The 17,565-nt window shown below is 42.8% G+C and overlaps 1 protein-coding gene across 1 annotated transcript in view; it reads left to right on the top strand.

The window, feature by feature from the left end:
* The window catches only part of CB4H12orf75 (chromosome B4 C12orf75 homolog), a 38,905-nt gene that overhangs the window by 11,289 nt on the left and 10,051 nt on the right, over positions 1 to 17,565 (top strand). The window contains exon 2 of the mRNA XM_049626720.1: positions 2,665 to 2,689. Within this exon, the coding sequence (XP_049482677.1) occupies positions 2,665 to 2,689 (25 nt within the window). The remainder of the gene's footprint in view (positions 1 to 2,664; positions 2,690 to 17,565) is intronic.

The raw sequence follows: 17,565 nt of genomic DNA on the forward strand, positions 1-17,565 counted from the left end.
GTGCTTTGTCTTCTCAGCTGCTTTTAATCTGCCCAGTATTAGCAATTGAAGCAGTGATTTAGTGACCTTGGACGGAATGATCAGAGCAAGGACTTTGCGTGGGTCTCTGCCTTCCCATCCCACACTGTTCTTTCCCTACCACCCTGGGGCCATCCCCAAGATGGAGTGAGGTGGCTTCTGTCCCCTCTGCTCTCTGTGTGGATTTATCAGACGGCCCTTCATCTCTCTGCTGAGGACTCATGGTCCACACTATGATCTCTGCTCTCTTCTCTCTGGAAGACTTTGCAGAATCAAAGTTTCCCACCCCTCTGGCTCTCCTGACCACAGTAAACCCTCAAAACATTCCCTGTGCTTTTCCATGAAAATGAAAATATGAAAATCAAGATATTATTTTCTCTCTAGACTTTCTTCCAAATTCTTACACTCGTTTTGACTCTGAAATAAAACATTCATTTACACAGGTTTTTGGTGGCACTAATCCTTTGCTTATTTTTTCTATCAAAACATCCAATGTTCTTAGGTTAAGATTTTTTTTTTTAATTTTAGGAATTTATTTTGGTTTTATGACTTCAGATTCCAAACCAACTTTTATTTCTATAATTTTAATGATAGTTGTGACATAACAATGTCACTCTTCTCTAAAGAAAGGAATGAAGTTTGTTACAAAGTTCGGGTTTGGTCAGAACCTTAAAAGAATTTGTTTGAGACACAGTCTTGATTATCTTTATGCTCTGCTTTGAATGTGTAGGATTACAGATCTTAAATTAGTATCACCGGGGTACAGTTTGTGCAGTTTTGGCAATAACTTTTCCTGCAGGTTTATTGCTTACTTTGTAGCACATTTTTTGTTTTCAAATCTCTATGACTTGGGCAGAAATTATTTTAATTCCCATTTCATAGGTATGGAAATCGAGATATTAATTTCTAATGAAATTGACTGCTAATTAATAATAACACCTTAGCTATTTTTATGTAGCAGACTTTATTCTAGGTGTTGACATGCATCTTTAAAAAAAAATCTTGGGGTGCCTGGGTGATGCAGTCAGTTAAGTTGCCGACTTCGGCTCAGGTCATGATCTCACAGTTTGTGAGTCTGAGCCCCACGTCAGGCCCTGTGCTGGCAGCTCAGAGCCTGGAGCCTGTTTCGGATTCTGTGTCTCCTTCTCTCTCTGCTCCTCCCCTGCTTGCACTCTGTCTCTCTGTCTCAATCTCAAAAATAAATAAACATTTAAAATATTAAAAAAAAAAAATCTCCACAGTAGCATCAGATAATGAAAGATGAAACTGAAGCTGCAAAATAAAATATGGGCATTTATTTGGGGTCTTAGGGATTGCAATCTGGGAGACAGGAATTTGACCAAAGTTGAAAACATACTCTGAAAAGACAAAGGAGGTTAGAGTTTTTAGAGGAAAGAGAAGGTGTTCATAAATTGTTTTGAAGAAAAGGTGTTTGGTGCTGGCTTAAGTACAGTTAAAGCAATCCATGTGTGATTGGTTGCTAGTGTGAGAAAGCCCGTTTTGGTCCATTATAACATAAGTAGATGCCTTAGCTTTTAGCTGAGTTCAGCAAAAGGATTCTGAGAATTTGGAACAGAATATGTGCATGAGCTGGGCCTGCCTCCTCACTGTCCTCCCTGATCCATTTTTTTTTTTTTTAAGTTTTAGTTCTTTATTTTGAGAGAGAGAGAGAGAGAGAGAGAGAGAGAGAGAGAATCCCAAGCAAGCTCCACACTGTCAGCTCAGAGCCCGACACGTGGCTCCGTCTCATGAAAGTGAGATCACGACCTGAGCCCAAATCAAGAGTCAGATGCCCACTCAGCTGACTGAGCCACCCAGGTGCCCCCCACCCTGTTCCATTTTAAATGGAACCATAGCTCTTAGCTGTGGTTATTCCATTTTATTCTCTGTTCTACATTAACTTTTGAGAAAGAGACTCGTATTACCCTCATTTGACACAAGGGAGGGAAGTGAGGTTTTAAGAGATTAAAAAACACTACCTAGTATAGTTGGAACCAAGTTCTGTGTCGCTCAGATGAGGATCCTGGGAGTTGGCAGTGTGTAGATGGGGCTGGCCATGTTGGGGAGAGAATCTGTGCTGAATGATAGGAATGGGGTCTAGAAGAGAGGGGTTGTTTTTGGCATGTGGGTGGGAAGCCAAGATGGGACAGGGTTCAGTAGCAAATAGGAGCAGAGTTAGATATGCGTGTAACACCCTTGGGAGCTAGGCTGGTGTCCTTAAGACTCGTAGTTTACTGAGGATGTCCCTCCAATTTGTCTTGTGCTTAACTTTGTGACTAGTGCATGGTGTGACTTAAAGCAAGGCCATGTGGACACCAGCTTAGAACATGTGTGACTTAGAAATGAAAATATTTCTCAAATCTGTCAGTTTATCTGGAAAATGAAGGGATCGGATTAGGTAATCTGTAAAATCCTGTCTAGAACTGACACCTTAGAGTTTATAGAATTGTTAAAAGTGGGCAGAAGAAATTCAAATTTTAATATTTGAATATAATGATTTTCTTGCTCTCTTTTTTTCTTTTTGAAGTGATATTTTTAAAACATATTTTCAATTTGTCTCTTCTAGAACATCATTTTGGATGGGTATCGGGATTAATATTTTGTAGCACTTCTATCACAGTAATGCAAACCTTTTTTTCCCCCTAGGCCCTGCGGGAGCAGCTAAAGATGTGTAAGTAGTTAATATTATGATTTTCTAAACTCTTTTTGAGGAAGACACTGTTTTTCATGATCATGGCCTTTCAATATATGTAGGTATGCCTGAAAAGACATGGGAATACTGGCTGTACTGTGTAAAAATCAAGAGTTTCATCTGGTGTATAACTAAAGTGGTATTTGAAGAATGATACTGTGTTACTAATTATTCCGTTTTAGCCTTTCAGTTACCCTAGCACTGTAACTCAGAACTTTCAGGAAGGGAAACATTTAATTGTGCTTCCTTCCCAACTTATGCCAAAATTTCTTCTAATTGAAAGCAAGTGGTTATGGGAGAATTAATTTAGCACGTAGCTCCTATGACTATGCTGTAGAGTTAGCCAGTGGGGAGAGGCTGGAGTGAGCATTTATCAAATGCACACTGAATTTTAAAACTAAAATTGAAAACTTTCTTTAAGTTTATTCATTTTGAGAGAGAGAGAATGAGCGGGGAGAGGGGCAGAGAGACAGAGGGAGAGAGAATCCCAAGCAGGCTCTGCACCATCAGCCCAGAGCCTGATGCGGGGCTCAAACTCACGAACTGTGAGATCATGACTTGAGCTGAAATCAAGAGCCAGATGCTTAATGGACTGAGCCACCGGGTGCCTCTGATAATTAGATATTGGAGTGAATGTATGTGACCATTCAACATAGTCAATATTGAGTTGATCCTTTACACCACAGGACATTGATAAAGGGGCATGTATCTCCCTGGGAGAGATTTCTGGAGCTCAGGAACCCTTCCAGTGTTTCCATCATGCCCCTTCTCTCCGTCTTAATACCTCTCATCTAGGACAGAAGGGACATTGCTGTAGTGAATATTTGTGGTTACTCCGTGGAGAGTGGGATGGACCCCACCCCCCAGCCAATTTGGATGGTAATACTGATGGAACCACACACATACCAAGGAGGATAGGAAGATTTCTTTCTCTACACACATAATGAGGCTTTCTGGGGGAGAAGAGTAGGCACCCACCTGGCCCATCAGCTTGAGTGAAGGAAGAGGGTGGCGGTGAGTGGCTTTGGTTTTTATTGGGGTTGGGAGTGGGGCTGGTTGAGGGGCTCGTGTGCAGGGGGAGCGGCCTGCCTGATTTTGTTGTCCTCACTGGCACTAAGGAAGTAAAGTCCCTGCTTTCTCGGATCCGCTCGCACTGGTGTGAGGCGAAATGGGGAGTGGTCAGACTTGAAAGCTGTCAGTGGTCAGACATCAAAAATAGAGTCAGACTTTTTTTTTTGTTTAATTATAGGGAAGATTCAGAGAAGATTCGAATGGGATTGTTTTTCAAGAGTTAAATATGTATCTTATGTGGGACTTCAGGTACCCAAGAAGGAGTCTACATTGCTTCAAACTCCTGATTGCAGCGTTTGAGTTTATTCCCACAACTTTTAGCAACAACAGCTTCCGCATCCTGACCTTATTCCTGTCATTGCTGTATCTTGGTCTCCCTCAGCCCCTCCCTTCCGTTTCTATACATTGTTGCCAGATTCATTTCCTCAGGCACTCCCGTGCCCTTGTAGGACGTCCGCTCAAAAATTTGCAGTTATTCTCCATTGCCTGCTGGATTGAGCCCAGAATCCTTTGGGAACAGGAAGGCCATTTATGTTTTAGCCTTTATTTGACACACTCTGCATGAGGTGGAAGGAATCACTGCAGTTGGGGTGAGCAAGGCCAAGGATGGGAAGTGAGCTAAGTCCTGCTCTGTGAGGCCTCTGTCAGGGGCCCCCTGACCTCCTGTGTTCTGCCTCTGATCCTTGTGTTTTGCTGTTCCCTCTGCCTGGAATGGCATTTTTCTCAATTCTGTTATAAAAAAATGCTATCTCTTCTTCAGGGCTTATGTCTTGTTTGTGGGAAGAATTTCTTGGATCTCTCAACTGGATAGAGTGTCTTTTTCTTCTCAAATGTTATAGCATTTTGGACCTTTCTAATGACACATCGAATTGGGCTTATATTGTAGCTATTTATCTTGTCCTCCTCGGGCAGTGAGGGAAGTGAAATGTCTTACCCATCTGGAACGTCTCCCATAGTTATTAGTATTGTGTTTTGAAGGTGGTGTTCAATGAACAGTTGCCGAATGAATGCCGTCATTTCTGTTCCAGGAGAGAGATTGACAGCTTGACTTTTTCTTTCTTTAAGAGGCATGGAAATTCCTAATAAAATTTAGTGATGCTTTTGTCAACAGAATTAACTATTCTAGGATATGAGATGGGTAACTTAATTACTTTTTGAAATCCTAACTTCTCCAGATCTAAAATTTCTGTGACTATATATATACTTCATTGTATGTCCTAGAAAGATATAATTTTAGTTAATGATTGACTCTTTTAGAAATTAATGTAGCAAACTGGAAAAAGTTAACGACTATTATAGTATTACTTTTTCTTGCACAAAAGGTATATTTAAAAGTGTTCTTTTGTTTTTTTCTAACTAGAAGGTAAATATTTATAAATCTTGACTATGAATGAACAAGGAGCTATGAAATAAAGACACTTAAAACTTTTTTTTTTAAAGCATGGGGCTTGAACTCACGACCCTGAGATCAAGACCTGAACTGAGATTAAGAATCAGACACCTAACCGACTGAGCCACCCAACAATTTAAACTTTTTAATATGAAGATTTAATTAAAAAAAATTTAATATTTATTTTTGAGAGAGAGAGAGAGAGAGAGAGAGAACGAACAGGAGAGGGACAGGGAGAGAGGGAGGGAGACACAGATTCTGAAGCAGGCTCCAGGCTCTGAGCTGTCAGCAAAGAGCCTGACACAGGGCTCGAATTTATGAACTGTGATATCATGACCTGAGCTGAAGTCGGCTGAGGCACCTAGGCGCCCCAAAGATTTAGTTTTTTTAGGTTTATTTATTTACTTTGAGATTGAGAACATGAGTAGGGGAGGGGCAGAGAGAGGGAGAGGGAGAGAGAGAATCCCAAGTAGGCTCCACAATGTCAGTGTAGAGCCTGACGTGGGGCTTGAACTCATGAACCATGAGTTCGTGACCTGAGCTGAAATCGAGAGCTGGATGCTTAATTGACTGAGCCACCCAGGCGACCCATGAAGATTTAATTTTTTAATCTAGAGAGACTGATCCCAAACCAAAAGAAGTGGCCAAAATTATATAATGGGTGCTAAGAGTACAGAACTTCGTGTAGGGCAACCATCATATTAGTATGCAGAGAACATAAAAGTCTTTTGGGGGGATTATGGTTTAGTTTTAGAAGTGAGAAATACTATAATCACTCTCTTAGTATAACAAAAAAAACCCATTCTCTAGGGAAGGTTTGCCTTTTCTTTCCCATTTGCCTCTTTTCTGTAGACAAGAAGCCAGGATACAGTAACAAATAAAATGATACTTCTGCCTTTTAGTAGGTTATTGTCTATTGGGGACCAAAATAGAGTGATAGGTGCTGATTATGAAAATAGTCAGAATTTAATGCTGGTCTGGGTCTTGAGGGATGAATAGGAGTTCGTGTGGAGAAGAGAAGAATGCCAGCCCAAGCAGAGGAGCATGACAAGAAGCACATGGGTGCAAGAGAGCCTCAGCTCTTCTGTGAGGAGCCCGTCAGTTTGTTCTGGAGCCTGGAGGGCATGCTCAACAGAGATGCAAGACAAGGCCGATGGCCTGAGCTGGCTTGTGAAGGGCCTTTGGTTCCAGGCCAGTGATTGCATTTGATATTATATGCATTCAGGAGCCATTAGAATTTTAAGGTGGGGAATTCAAAGATTGTGTTTGAGCTTTTAGGGTGATAACTCCCAAGACAGGGCAGTTTGTGAGCTGGGGGAAGAGTGGACGCATGGGGAGTTAAGGGGGTGAGGGAGTTAAGAGGGAGGCAGACGGAGGGGCAGACTGCAAGCAGTAGCCTGGGAAAGAGAAGAGCTGCTCTGAGTTCAAAGTACTCTTGGAATAGGATTAAGGTTTGTTGACTGACAGATTGGAGAAGGAAAGGAAGGGCAAATCTGAGGATCACGTTGTGGTTTCAAACTCGAGCCAAGGGAAGGGATGGCTAACAATCCAAATAGGCAGATGGGCTAAAGGGGGAAGGGAAGCCATTGGATGTGGCGTGGTGGCCACACGGGTCACCTGGGGGACTGAGTGAGTTTCCACTGAGTGATGTGAGTAGTAATTGGCTCAAGGTGGAAGTGGGCGGGGAGCGGGGAAATGGTGTGTGGTCTTTTGTTGTAAAAGGTTTGCCAGTAAGGGAGGGAAGGCTGGTGTTAGGTTACGAGAGGGTGATGAATGGAAGCGTTGAATTACTGTATTGTGCACCTGAAGCTAATATACACTGAATGTTAGCTAACTGGAATTTAAATAAAAACTTTAAAAAAGGTAAAAAAAAAAAAAAAAAAAGAGGAAGCATATTTTTAAAAAGTGTATTTCCATTAAAATTTTTTTTTTTAACTCACAGAGCATGAGCAGGGGAGGGGCAGAGAGAGAGAGAGAGGGAGACACAGAATCTGAAACAGGCTCCAGGCTCCGAGCTGTTAGCACAGAGCCCGACGGGGGCTCGAACTCACAAACTGCGAGATCATGAACTGAGCTGAAGTCGGATGTTTAACTGACTGAGCTACCCAGGCGCCCCAAAAGTGTATTTCTGTTATAAAAGGAATACCTAGAAAATTTGGAAAGTGCAGAAAAATATTTTTTTTTTAAAAGAAAATAATTAGCTATTATCCTACCACCAGAAACAGCCATCATGAACACTTTACACAATTTTCTTCAATTTCTTCATTTTTCTATTTCTGCTCGGTTGTGTGTGTGGATGATTTTGTCTATGGAAGTTTGTTTTGCTTTTTGTTTATTTTCTAAGTGCCCATGGACGGAAGGGTGGAAACCAGCGGAGTGAGATGTGCTGAGGGTGGTTTGGGGAGGGCGTCATCTCTGATAAGGGGGACCATCTGATGGAAGTGAATCCCAGAAGAGGCGGAAGGGCTAAACAACTTAGAGAGAAAGTTAACCTTAGTAACTTGAGATGTGGAGGGAAGCCTGGGTGAGGATATACAGGCATACCCTCCTTTTATTGCATTTTTGCTTTACTGTGCTTTGCAGATACTGCATTTTTTACAAATGGAAGGTTTGGGTCATCCCCGAGTCAAGCAAATCTGTGGGAGCCTTTTTTTCTTTTTTGACAACAGCATTTGCAACTTCGTGTCTGTGTCACATTTGGTAATTCTCAATATTTCAGCCTTTTCAATGTCATATTTGTTACGGTGATCTGTGATCTGTGATTATGGCTAGCAGTAATGTACTTTTTGATTAAAGTCTGTACATTGTTTCTGTAGACATAGTGTTATTGTACACTTAATAAACTACAATATAGTGCAAACGTAACTTTTACATGCACTGGGAAGCCAAAACATTCATTTGACCTGCTTTATTGTGATACTTGTTTTATGGCCGTGGTCTGGAACGTAGCCTACAATATCTCTGAAATATGCTTGTAGAGATATGTAATCACCATAGCGTATCAGTGAGTGAGGCTTTCTTTTTCTCTCTCCCTCTGTCTCTTAAAAACTAAATCACAGTGCTGTAACATGCAAAACAAAATAGATGCGGATTCCATGTGATGCCAGTTGGCTGCTTTCACAAACCTGCAAAAACCAACCATGCCTTTTGCCTTATTTCAGTGAATTTTCGTAGCTATTTGGCACAAATAGGTTGTGTTGGGATATTTTTGGTTGCAAATGGCAGAAGCCCAGCTTAAACTGGCCTAAACAAACAAACAGGAAGGAATTTATTGGCATGTGTAATGGAAAAGCTCCAGGGGTTTGGCCCTAGTCACAGCTGGATCCAGGTGATCAAATGACAGGAAGAAACTCATCTCTGCTTTCCTGTTTTAGGCTCCATTCTTAGGAAGCTTTCCCAAGTAGTGATGGAGATGGCCAACTTTTTATCTTATCAGCTTAATAATTCCTGTGGAGGGGCGCCTGGGTGCCTCAGTCGGTTGAGCGTCTGACTATTGATCTCAGCTCAAGGCATGATCTCAGGGTCATGAGTTCAAGCCCTATGTTGGGTTCTGTGCTGGGTAGTGAGATACTTTAATAATAATGATAATAATAATGATAATAATAATAATAATAATAATAATTCCTGTGGAAAAAGAGCTTTTCTTTCCCAGCAGTATGATTAAAAATCCTAGGGCTAGGACTCTCCCTGCCAGTGCATGGGGTCATGTTCCTCTCTCAGAATCAACCAGTGAGCCAGGGGAATGTTGGCTTCTCATTGGCCAGGCCTGGGTCATGTGTCTACCACTGGAGTCGATCAGCATCATTAGCTCCACCTGACCATATATGGTCAAAGAGTGGGAGAGTGGTGGTCCTCACACTACAGACAAATTGGGATGCTGTTACCCAAATGGGGCAAACATACGCAAAGTACATTCTGCACTAGGTCAATTTCCATCTCTTTATTCAAATTTTAAGCAATATTTATAAGAATATTACAAACATATTTTAGTAAGAAACAGTATTAAAGAAGATGACACTAATTTAATGTTTGCTACTGAAAATAAAAGATCATAGCCACTCAGCTTAAATGAGGTATTTCAAATACGTTTTTTGCTTAGAACTTGTATGGTGACCTTTCATGAGGATTCCGTTCTTGACAAAGCAATTTTATTGCTCTGGAAGGTAGCAGCTACAGAGGAGAATATCTCAGAATGAGTTAACAGAAAATACATTGAAGCGCTGCTTTTTAAATTAAAATGAGATTATGACTCTTTCATCTCGAGTGTCCTTGGAATCCTTTATGAATTTCTCATGTCTAATGCACCTGTGTCAGCTGAACATTCTCTACTCCTAGTTACAAACCTGAGTGTATTGGTGAAGAAGCAGGAGGTTGAGGTGCATGGTGTGGAAGTGACAATGAAAAAGCATGCATTTTGGAGGCAGAGAGACCCGCATTTATTTATTTTTATTTTTTATTTTTAATTTTATTTATTTTGAGAGAGAGAATCCCAACCAGGCTCTGCTCTCTCAGTGCAGAGCCTGCAGTAGGGCTTGATCCCACGAATGATGTGAGATCATGACCTTGGCCGAAATCAAGAGCTGGACGCTTAACTGACTGAGCTCCCTGGGTGGCGGTGTCCTCTGTAATCTTAGCCGTAAAATTGGGATGATGGTAAGTGTACAGGGCAGCCATCTTCATCATTATCGTCATCATTGTTCTCAGTTCCTAGAGCTTATCTTTATTGAGGACTGTATGCCATACAGTGATTTCCAGCATCTATGTTATCCCATTCTGTACCCATGACGATCTGATGGAGACAGTAATGCTGCTTCATTTTACAAATGAGGATATGGGGCCCAGAGAGGTTAAGTAACTGCTCAAGGGTTGTGATGGTTATTGGTACAGTATATTTAGTATCCCAGGATGATACTTGGCATTATGCTTTGCTGCTGCCTATACATGGGAGTTAGAAGTGTTTGATGCTTTAAGTGTCACTGAAAAGACTTGGCAGAGGCTCTGTCACAAACACTTGGCAGTAGAAGACCCAGCGCAGAGCTGCAGTTCAGAACCACGCAGTCCCGCTGTCTGCCTGTCGGTACACGGTTCGATTCTCCTTAGGTAGGGCAGTGCAGTAAGAACAGGAAGACAGAAAGCAGATGGGTGGGTTCATCCTGGGACACAGAGATTGGTGTGACCAGCAAGGGTGGATGAAATGCTTGGCTGCAAGGCACATGCTGGAGAGGGGGAGCCTAAGGGGCTGATGAATGGGGAGAGCGGGCGGATGGCTGGACTGGAGGCTTCTTGGGGATGCAGGGAGAGGGGAAGATCGGAATAATGATTTTTCCCCCCTCTAGGGAGTGAGGTTGTCTACTGTAAAATGTCAGAGGTGAAGTAATTCCAGGAACTAAGCTCTTCAGAGCAGTCATGGAGGGAGTTATTAGAGTAGCAGCAAAAGTTGTTGGAATAGGGGAAGTCAGCAAAATGTGAAGCAAAGGTCGATTGGGTGATTTTCATGGAATTTAAAATACTCCAAGATAATGATGGTTCAGAAGAAAACCTCTGGGTCAGGGCCAAAATCTTTAGTGTATTTGGGGCTGCCGTAGCAGGGTTCCAGTGTCCAGAGGAGAGTGTTTGAATGAAGGTGACATTGGCCCTATCTGAAAGAGCTCTGTGGGGAGGTTGGGAGCCTGCTGGCTTCATCTCCTGTTTGGAGACACTGGGAGATTTTGAGAAAAGTGATACCATCAGGGAAAAGCAAGTTTTCTTAAGATAAGGAGGTGGAGAGAACATTCCTGTCTTTAACAAATGATGCTTCTGCAGCCATTGCCAAAATAATCCTAAGCACTGTGTGTTTCTTAGAAGGAGAGCAGAAGGAGGGGAGGGGAATTGCAATTTGGCTCTCAATCCATTGCCCTCATACAAAGAATGAATGTTATTCATGTTTTCCAGTAATACATTCTGGAAGAAAGAACAGGACCAATATTGGCCAAGGGGGTCATACAAGAAGAGAGATTTAAAGATAACTCTTCAAAGAAGTTTTGAAATCTTGAAGAAATGAATGAGATTACATATATTCCAAAATATGTAATTAAGTGTTTGGTAGAATTGATTGGAATCACACTTAAAAAGCAGGAGTCATCAAAAGAACGTATTATAAAGAAAATTAAATGATTATACTTTATCCAGGGAGCTGTAGTGTCAGCGGGAAGTCAACATTGTCAATTAATAAACCTATTCCAAAATATTATCATGAATGGCAACTAAAAATAGATAATTAGAGCTACGCACATGGTCTCCAGAGGTTTCCATATTAAATCTTATTGTTTACAAATCAAAATAAGTTTGGCCTCTTTAGCAACACTGCAAATATGGAAAAAGAAGAGACTGCAGGCTGTTTTTTCTACTTGTTAGATTATCGCTAATAAGAAACTCTATATTTAGAACATTTTTCTTGATAAGTAAGTAAAAATATAAATCATTTCCTTGCCACACAACTGTGTTCGTTCTGGAAGGCTAGGGAAATGAGAACTTTGTGAATTTTAAGGCCAGCTGTGGCGAGGCTGAAACAGTAGATGATAATTGGAGTGGCTGGCTAGCTGGCTAATATTTATCATCTGTATTTGTTCTTGAAAGTGAACATCATGTATCCATGCCATGGTTCCATTTAGTTTATCTTCGGAACCATTTTTTTTTTTTTTTTTTTTTTTTTTAGGTCACTTGGGATAGCTATTCTACACAACCCAGAAACCAAGCAAATAATAGTGACGAAAATATTTTGACTACCAGGTATTACTGAGGATGAAAAAGTAGTGGTTTATATTTGACAGAGTGACTCTGAATAAGGTTTCTCTTAATTAAAGTGATAGTTATTGATCGGGTTGAAATCACAGCAGAATAAACTAAAAGATTGAAGTGTTCTATGCAGATAGTTGGTTTTAAATAGGCGGCCGCAAATATGTTCATGCAAAAAAAGGACAGGCAGAAGGGAGCCAGCCTGCCCCAAACAGTGACCACAGACACGTAGCTGGTTTTGAGGCAGCTCATTTTCTGGAATCTTGACTTTAAAAAAGTCAGAGCTTATTTATGTTTAGGGGGAAATCCAGTCTCTCTGGTTTATTTAGGAAAGGTGCTCAAAGCTAGTATGAAGCAGACGGGGTGTGCCATTACCTAGAGAATGTGGATCCGTATAGACACTGAATCTGAGAAGGGTAGGAGGGACCCTGTGCTGGCTTTAGTAGGTTCACAGGAAGTAGCTAGAAGTATATGATGGAAATGCTGAGATAGAAGAAAGCAGTTTTGAAACTGTGAGCTCAGTTGTGGTGGTTGCCGTTGGTCGATTGGGGTTTTTTGTTTTTTTTTTTCTTCTTCTTCTTTTTTGCCATGCCTGTGGGAGGGTCATGGGCTGGGTCAGTTTTGGTGAGATAGAAATCAGTAACCAGTCTACTCGTCTGCAAGGGTGTGTCATTTTTAAACTAACGGAGGAGTTATCTTTTCAACAATCCCCAAAGTGGGGCAAATGTGTTCACCTGTGGTCCACCCTCAGTAACCCTGGTCTTTGCAAACATGGTGGTTGATGCTGCGACCAAGAATCTGAGTCAGAGCCTGTGAGCCTGAGTCCCGAGGGGTGGCTTTACCCTCGACACATTCTTTGCCTGCGAACATCTATCTATTCTTTGATAAAGGAAGCTGAACTTTTTATTAACAGATGGAGACCCATTTTTAATTAAATGCCCAATGTATTTCTTAAACCTGGTCCAAAATTATTATGTTCCATATGTTTGTAAGAAATGTTCTTGTGGTTTAAAAGGTTTTCCTCCTAAAATGGGGTGTGAGCTTGTGATTAAGAATGATTTCGTTATTACATTTCTTCAAATATGATGTCACTTTCCACACATTTTCAAATGCTGTCTATGATTAGAAATAAAGCATTGTCCTGATACTAGAGGAAGCCATTTAGCAGCAGGCTTTCAGTCATGCTCCCTCTGGAGGAAACAAGCAGATCCCGCAAGTGCACTCTGTATAGCAGTGGGTCACACGTAAGCAGAAAATGGAGTGTCTTCTTGTTAAAATTAATGGAAGGCTGTTAGTACTACTTTGTTCCTTTGCTCTTTGCACAACGGAAGTAAGTCTTCCTTCTAAGGCCGTCCTAGGCATGACTGCAAAATGGACCATGTTTGTACCCGAACCCCTTCCTGCAGGTTCTGTTCCTTGAATCTCTCTCCTGTGCCTCTCCCTTCACTGACACTGAGTGGGGCACACGCCCCTGCTAACAGAGGACTTGAAGTTGTAACTTTAGCCGTAAATTAAACTGCGTTTAAATCTTGGCCTTTCCAGACCCTTAAACGTATTCAAATACGTGTTTGCTTACACCACTAAGTAAAAAAAGCCAGCCTATGTGCCTCTCTACACGTTTCCTTCCCTCCCTTTACTCTTGACTGAGTTGGGGAAACCAGGAATCAAGAGGGCCCTGACTTTCTTTTTTTTTTTTTTAACTGTTTTAAAATGTTTATTTATTTTTGACAGAGAGAGAGAGAGAGAGGGAGAGCGAGCGAGCACGAGTGGGGGAGGGGCAGAGAGAGAGGGAGACACAGAATCCGAAACAGGCTCCAGGCTCTGAGCTGTCAGCCCAGAGCCCAAGGTCGGGCTCGAACTCACGGACCGCGAGATCATGACCTGAGCTGAAGTTGGACGCTCAACTGACTGAGCCACCCAGGTGCCCCGAGGGCCCCGACTTTCTTGCCTTGTGCATTAGGGCAAATGGCAGGGGTGGGGGGGTAGCGCCTGGGTGGCTCAGTTGGTTGAGTGTCTGACTCTTGATTTCAGCTCAGGTCATGATCTCCTGGTTGTGGGATTGAGCCCCATGTTGGGCTCCACGCTGAGCACGGAGCCTGGTTGACATTCTCTCTCCCTCTGTCTCTGCCCCTCTCCCCAAGCTCTCTAAATAAATAAATACATAAATACATAAATAAACAAACAAACATTAAAAAAAAGACAGTCTGCCTGCCTCTTCACACTTTTCCTTCCGCCTCTACTCTTTATTGAGTTGGGGAAACAAGAAATGAAGAGGGCCGTGACTTTCTTGCCGTGTTGTGTTAGGCCATTGAAACGGTGTCAGATAGAAGGGCTTTTTCTGTTACTGTTTTAGATTCAGTTCCACATTGAAGGACTACTTCATAGCTTTTCAGTTTCCAGTTCTAATAGAGACAGCTGTTTGAGCCTCTTCTGTTTCTTACTTCTCTGGTTAGAGCACTAGATTGGCCTGCATTAGAATTGATGTGAAACAAAGCTGACTTGTCTTTCTCCATCTTTGCCAGACAGAAACTTCTGGTTTTCCTGGCAGTGCCTTTGGGAAAGGAGTAGCCTGGCTATGTGGGGAGGTGTGGAATAGGGTCCCCTCATCTGGGGAGGTGGTTTGGTTAGGTGCTGCTTGTCCTCAAGACCTACTCCGTCCACCCCTTCTTTTCCTCTAGACACACAGATAGAGTCAGAGCTCCATGTGCTCCCAAGGCACAGACACAAAGTCTGACCTGACTTTGTGTCTTATAGGAAAGAGCTTACACTACAAAGTAATTGCAGGATTGTGTAGTTTATATTACCAGGAACTGAAGAAATGTGTGTGGAAATGGATCTAAGGGTGTGAGACCAAGGTGGAAGGAATATATACGGGGCTGGTATTGTATTTAACAGAGATTTTGTATTGACTAATTTAGGTGCATGGTGGGGACTCTAACAGTTTATTAACCTGGTTGGCGAGACTCTGCATCATTGAGCTTACTCTATTCAGGGACAGAGTAGGTCACAACTTCCCTGGGGTCTGGAGAGGAAGGAATCCAAAGGCTTAAGGAAATTGGGATATTGGTGTGAATTTCTCAAGTATGACCTGCTCCCCACTGCAGAGGACACCGCCCCCCATCCCCACTAAGCTTTGAGTAAATTGGGGAATGCATAGTGAGAGGGTGTACCAATAAGCACTAAGGGGGTGGTCCTCTGCAAGGTGGCTGTGCCCCTGAGATGGGCTCTTTATCTCATGTGGTATGACAGAATCCCAGAGGACAGGATCGCATGTCTACCAAGTGGAACTTAACCACAAGGTGGACACACTTACCATAATAGATAGCAGGGTTGGGATGACGGGGCACAGGGGCTCATCCTGGAGGGAACTCTGATGATAGCTGGTGGATTACAGCCTGTCTAGGGATAAATTAGAAGGATAGCCTTCTAAAGGGTCATTTTCTCCCTCTCTGTATTTTTATAAGAGGAAAACTTCTGGTCTATGAGCCAGAAACCTAATTTGAGTCATTACAGTGGAAAGGCATAGCCACTTAACCCAGTTTCCCAACCCAAGTCAGATTCCCAGTGATTGAGGCCATGTTCTCTTGAGGGAACTTTTGTCACTGCCACCACAGTATATAGTATATACTATAGGTATTTCTCCACACCTTCTCAAGGGACCTTTGTCTGTTTACTAGAGTAGCTGTGTCCAGAGCAAAAGGAAGTACCTGGACCTTTTAGAGCTTTCTAGATACTGACTCTAAATTGATGTTAATTCCTGAGGACCCAAAAATGCCACTGTAGCCCAGAAGTCCATGTGTGGGCTTATGATAGGAAACTTGGCTAATGTTCAAACTATAGTGTGCCCAGTAGCCTGGAGACCCATGCTCTGGTTTTTTCCTTAGTTCTTGAATTCATAATCAGAGGAGACATATTTGGCAACTGGGAGAAGCCACCCATTGGCTCCTTGACCTGCAAAATAATGACTGTCATGGCAGGAAGGCCCAAGTGGAAGCCCATGGAATTTTCCTTCCCTACTAGAATAATAAACAAAAAGGGATACAGCATCTCTAGGGGGAACTGCAGAAATTAGTGCCAGCACCAAAGACTTGAAAAAATGATGGAGATACTTCTCACATCCCCATTTAACTTGCCTGTTTGGTCTGTCCAGGAGGGAGGTTTATTTTAGAGAGTGACTTTGATTATTGCAAACTTCGTGAAGGGGCAATTTCAGCTGCCATTCAAGGTGTGGTGTCCTTATGGAAAATAGCGTAGCCTCTAGCCCCTGTTATGCAGCCTTTGGTGTGGCAAGTCCCTTCTCTCTGCACCAGTTTGCAAGGAGTACAGAAGCAGTTTGCTTTTACCTGGCAAGGCCAACAGTATACATCACAGCCTTGCCTCTGTTCCATAGATCCCCCTGCTTCCCCTCACCCTCTGTTCTGCAATATCCTGATCTTACTGGTATCCTTCAGCACATCCTAATGGTCCTGTACATTGACCTGGATAAACAGCAAGTCACAAGTGCTTTTGATGCTTCAGTAAGACATTTCAATTCAGGAGGTGGGAGATAAACCCCTCTTGCTTCCAAGTAATGTATGGGTTAGCATCCACACAGAGAAAAGGAAACCACATTAACTATATTAACAGAAAGAATTCACTATGAGGAGTTGGTTAAGCGGGTCTTGGAGGATAGGGAAGGCTGGCTGACTGACTGATCAAGGGTGGGAATAGCAGGAAGTGGCTACCACTTCTCAGGCTGGAGTGACGAAGGAAGGAGGTTGGGGCCGTCATAATCTGGGAGTTGGAGGAGGAGGAGTCTGTGGGTTGGGACCCAGGCTTCTGAGGCGGTGGGGGTGGGGTGCGCACTGCCAGGTCGGTGCTGTCACATCTGAATGTTGTAATCCGGGGCCCGTTCTGGAGACTGGAGCCAGCTGCTGGGCTGTTGCAGACAGGGACAGAGCACAGCTGGAAAAGGCAGCCCTCTTTCCCTCCTTTGCATTTATGTCTCTTTTTTATGTCCCTCTAGCATTCCCTTTGGTGGAACCTAATAGGGAGACTGGCGGCGGAGGAGAGCATTTTGTCAGAGTCCCAGCCCCACAGCCCAGGGTGTGGGGAGGGGCAGGATTTGGAAGCGAGAGGTCACAGCTGACAGGAGACAGAGTCCTGCACAGGTCCCCGAGCAGGAGCAGAATTTGTCTTGAAATGCCATATAGTTGTCTCCAGATCACTCTTGACCTCTTGGTAATCTGTGCTGGTTTTCCCTCCCTCTCCTTGACCCCAGCCTGTGGCTCCATGGAGGGGAAAGGAGTCAGTAAAAATTACCTTTCACTTTTTGTTTGTAGGTGATTTGGTTATGGTAGCTGGTCCCTTACCTCTTATAACTCCGTGTTTGGATCTCCTAGTAGAAACCTCAAGGATTCTTCCCTGTTTCTGGTACATTTCCCAGTTTTCAGTGCCTCTGCTTGTAGCTGTCTGGGCATTGACTCTTGAACTGTGTTTCAGAACTATTCTTTGGGAGTGGATTACCATGATGGGGGATTTAGCCTGGTTGATGTACGTGTCCTTGCTCCTTTTCTAAGGGAACAAGATTATGGGTAGGCTGAGTTTGTAGAGATATTGGGACCAGTTAGCACCTGAGAAG

The sequence above is a fragment of the Panthera uncia genome, chromosome B4 (assembly GCF_023721935.1).
Source record: "Panthera uncia isolate 11264 chromosome B4, Puncia_PCG_1.0, whole genome shotgun sequence".
Lineage (NCBI taxonomy): Eukaryota > Metazoa > Chordata > Mammalia > Carnivora > Felidae > Panthera > Panthera uncia.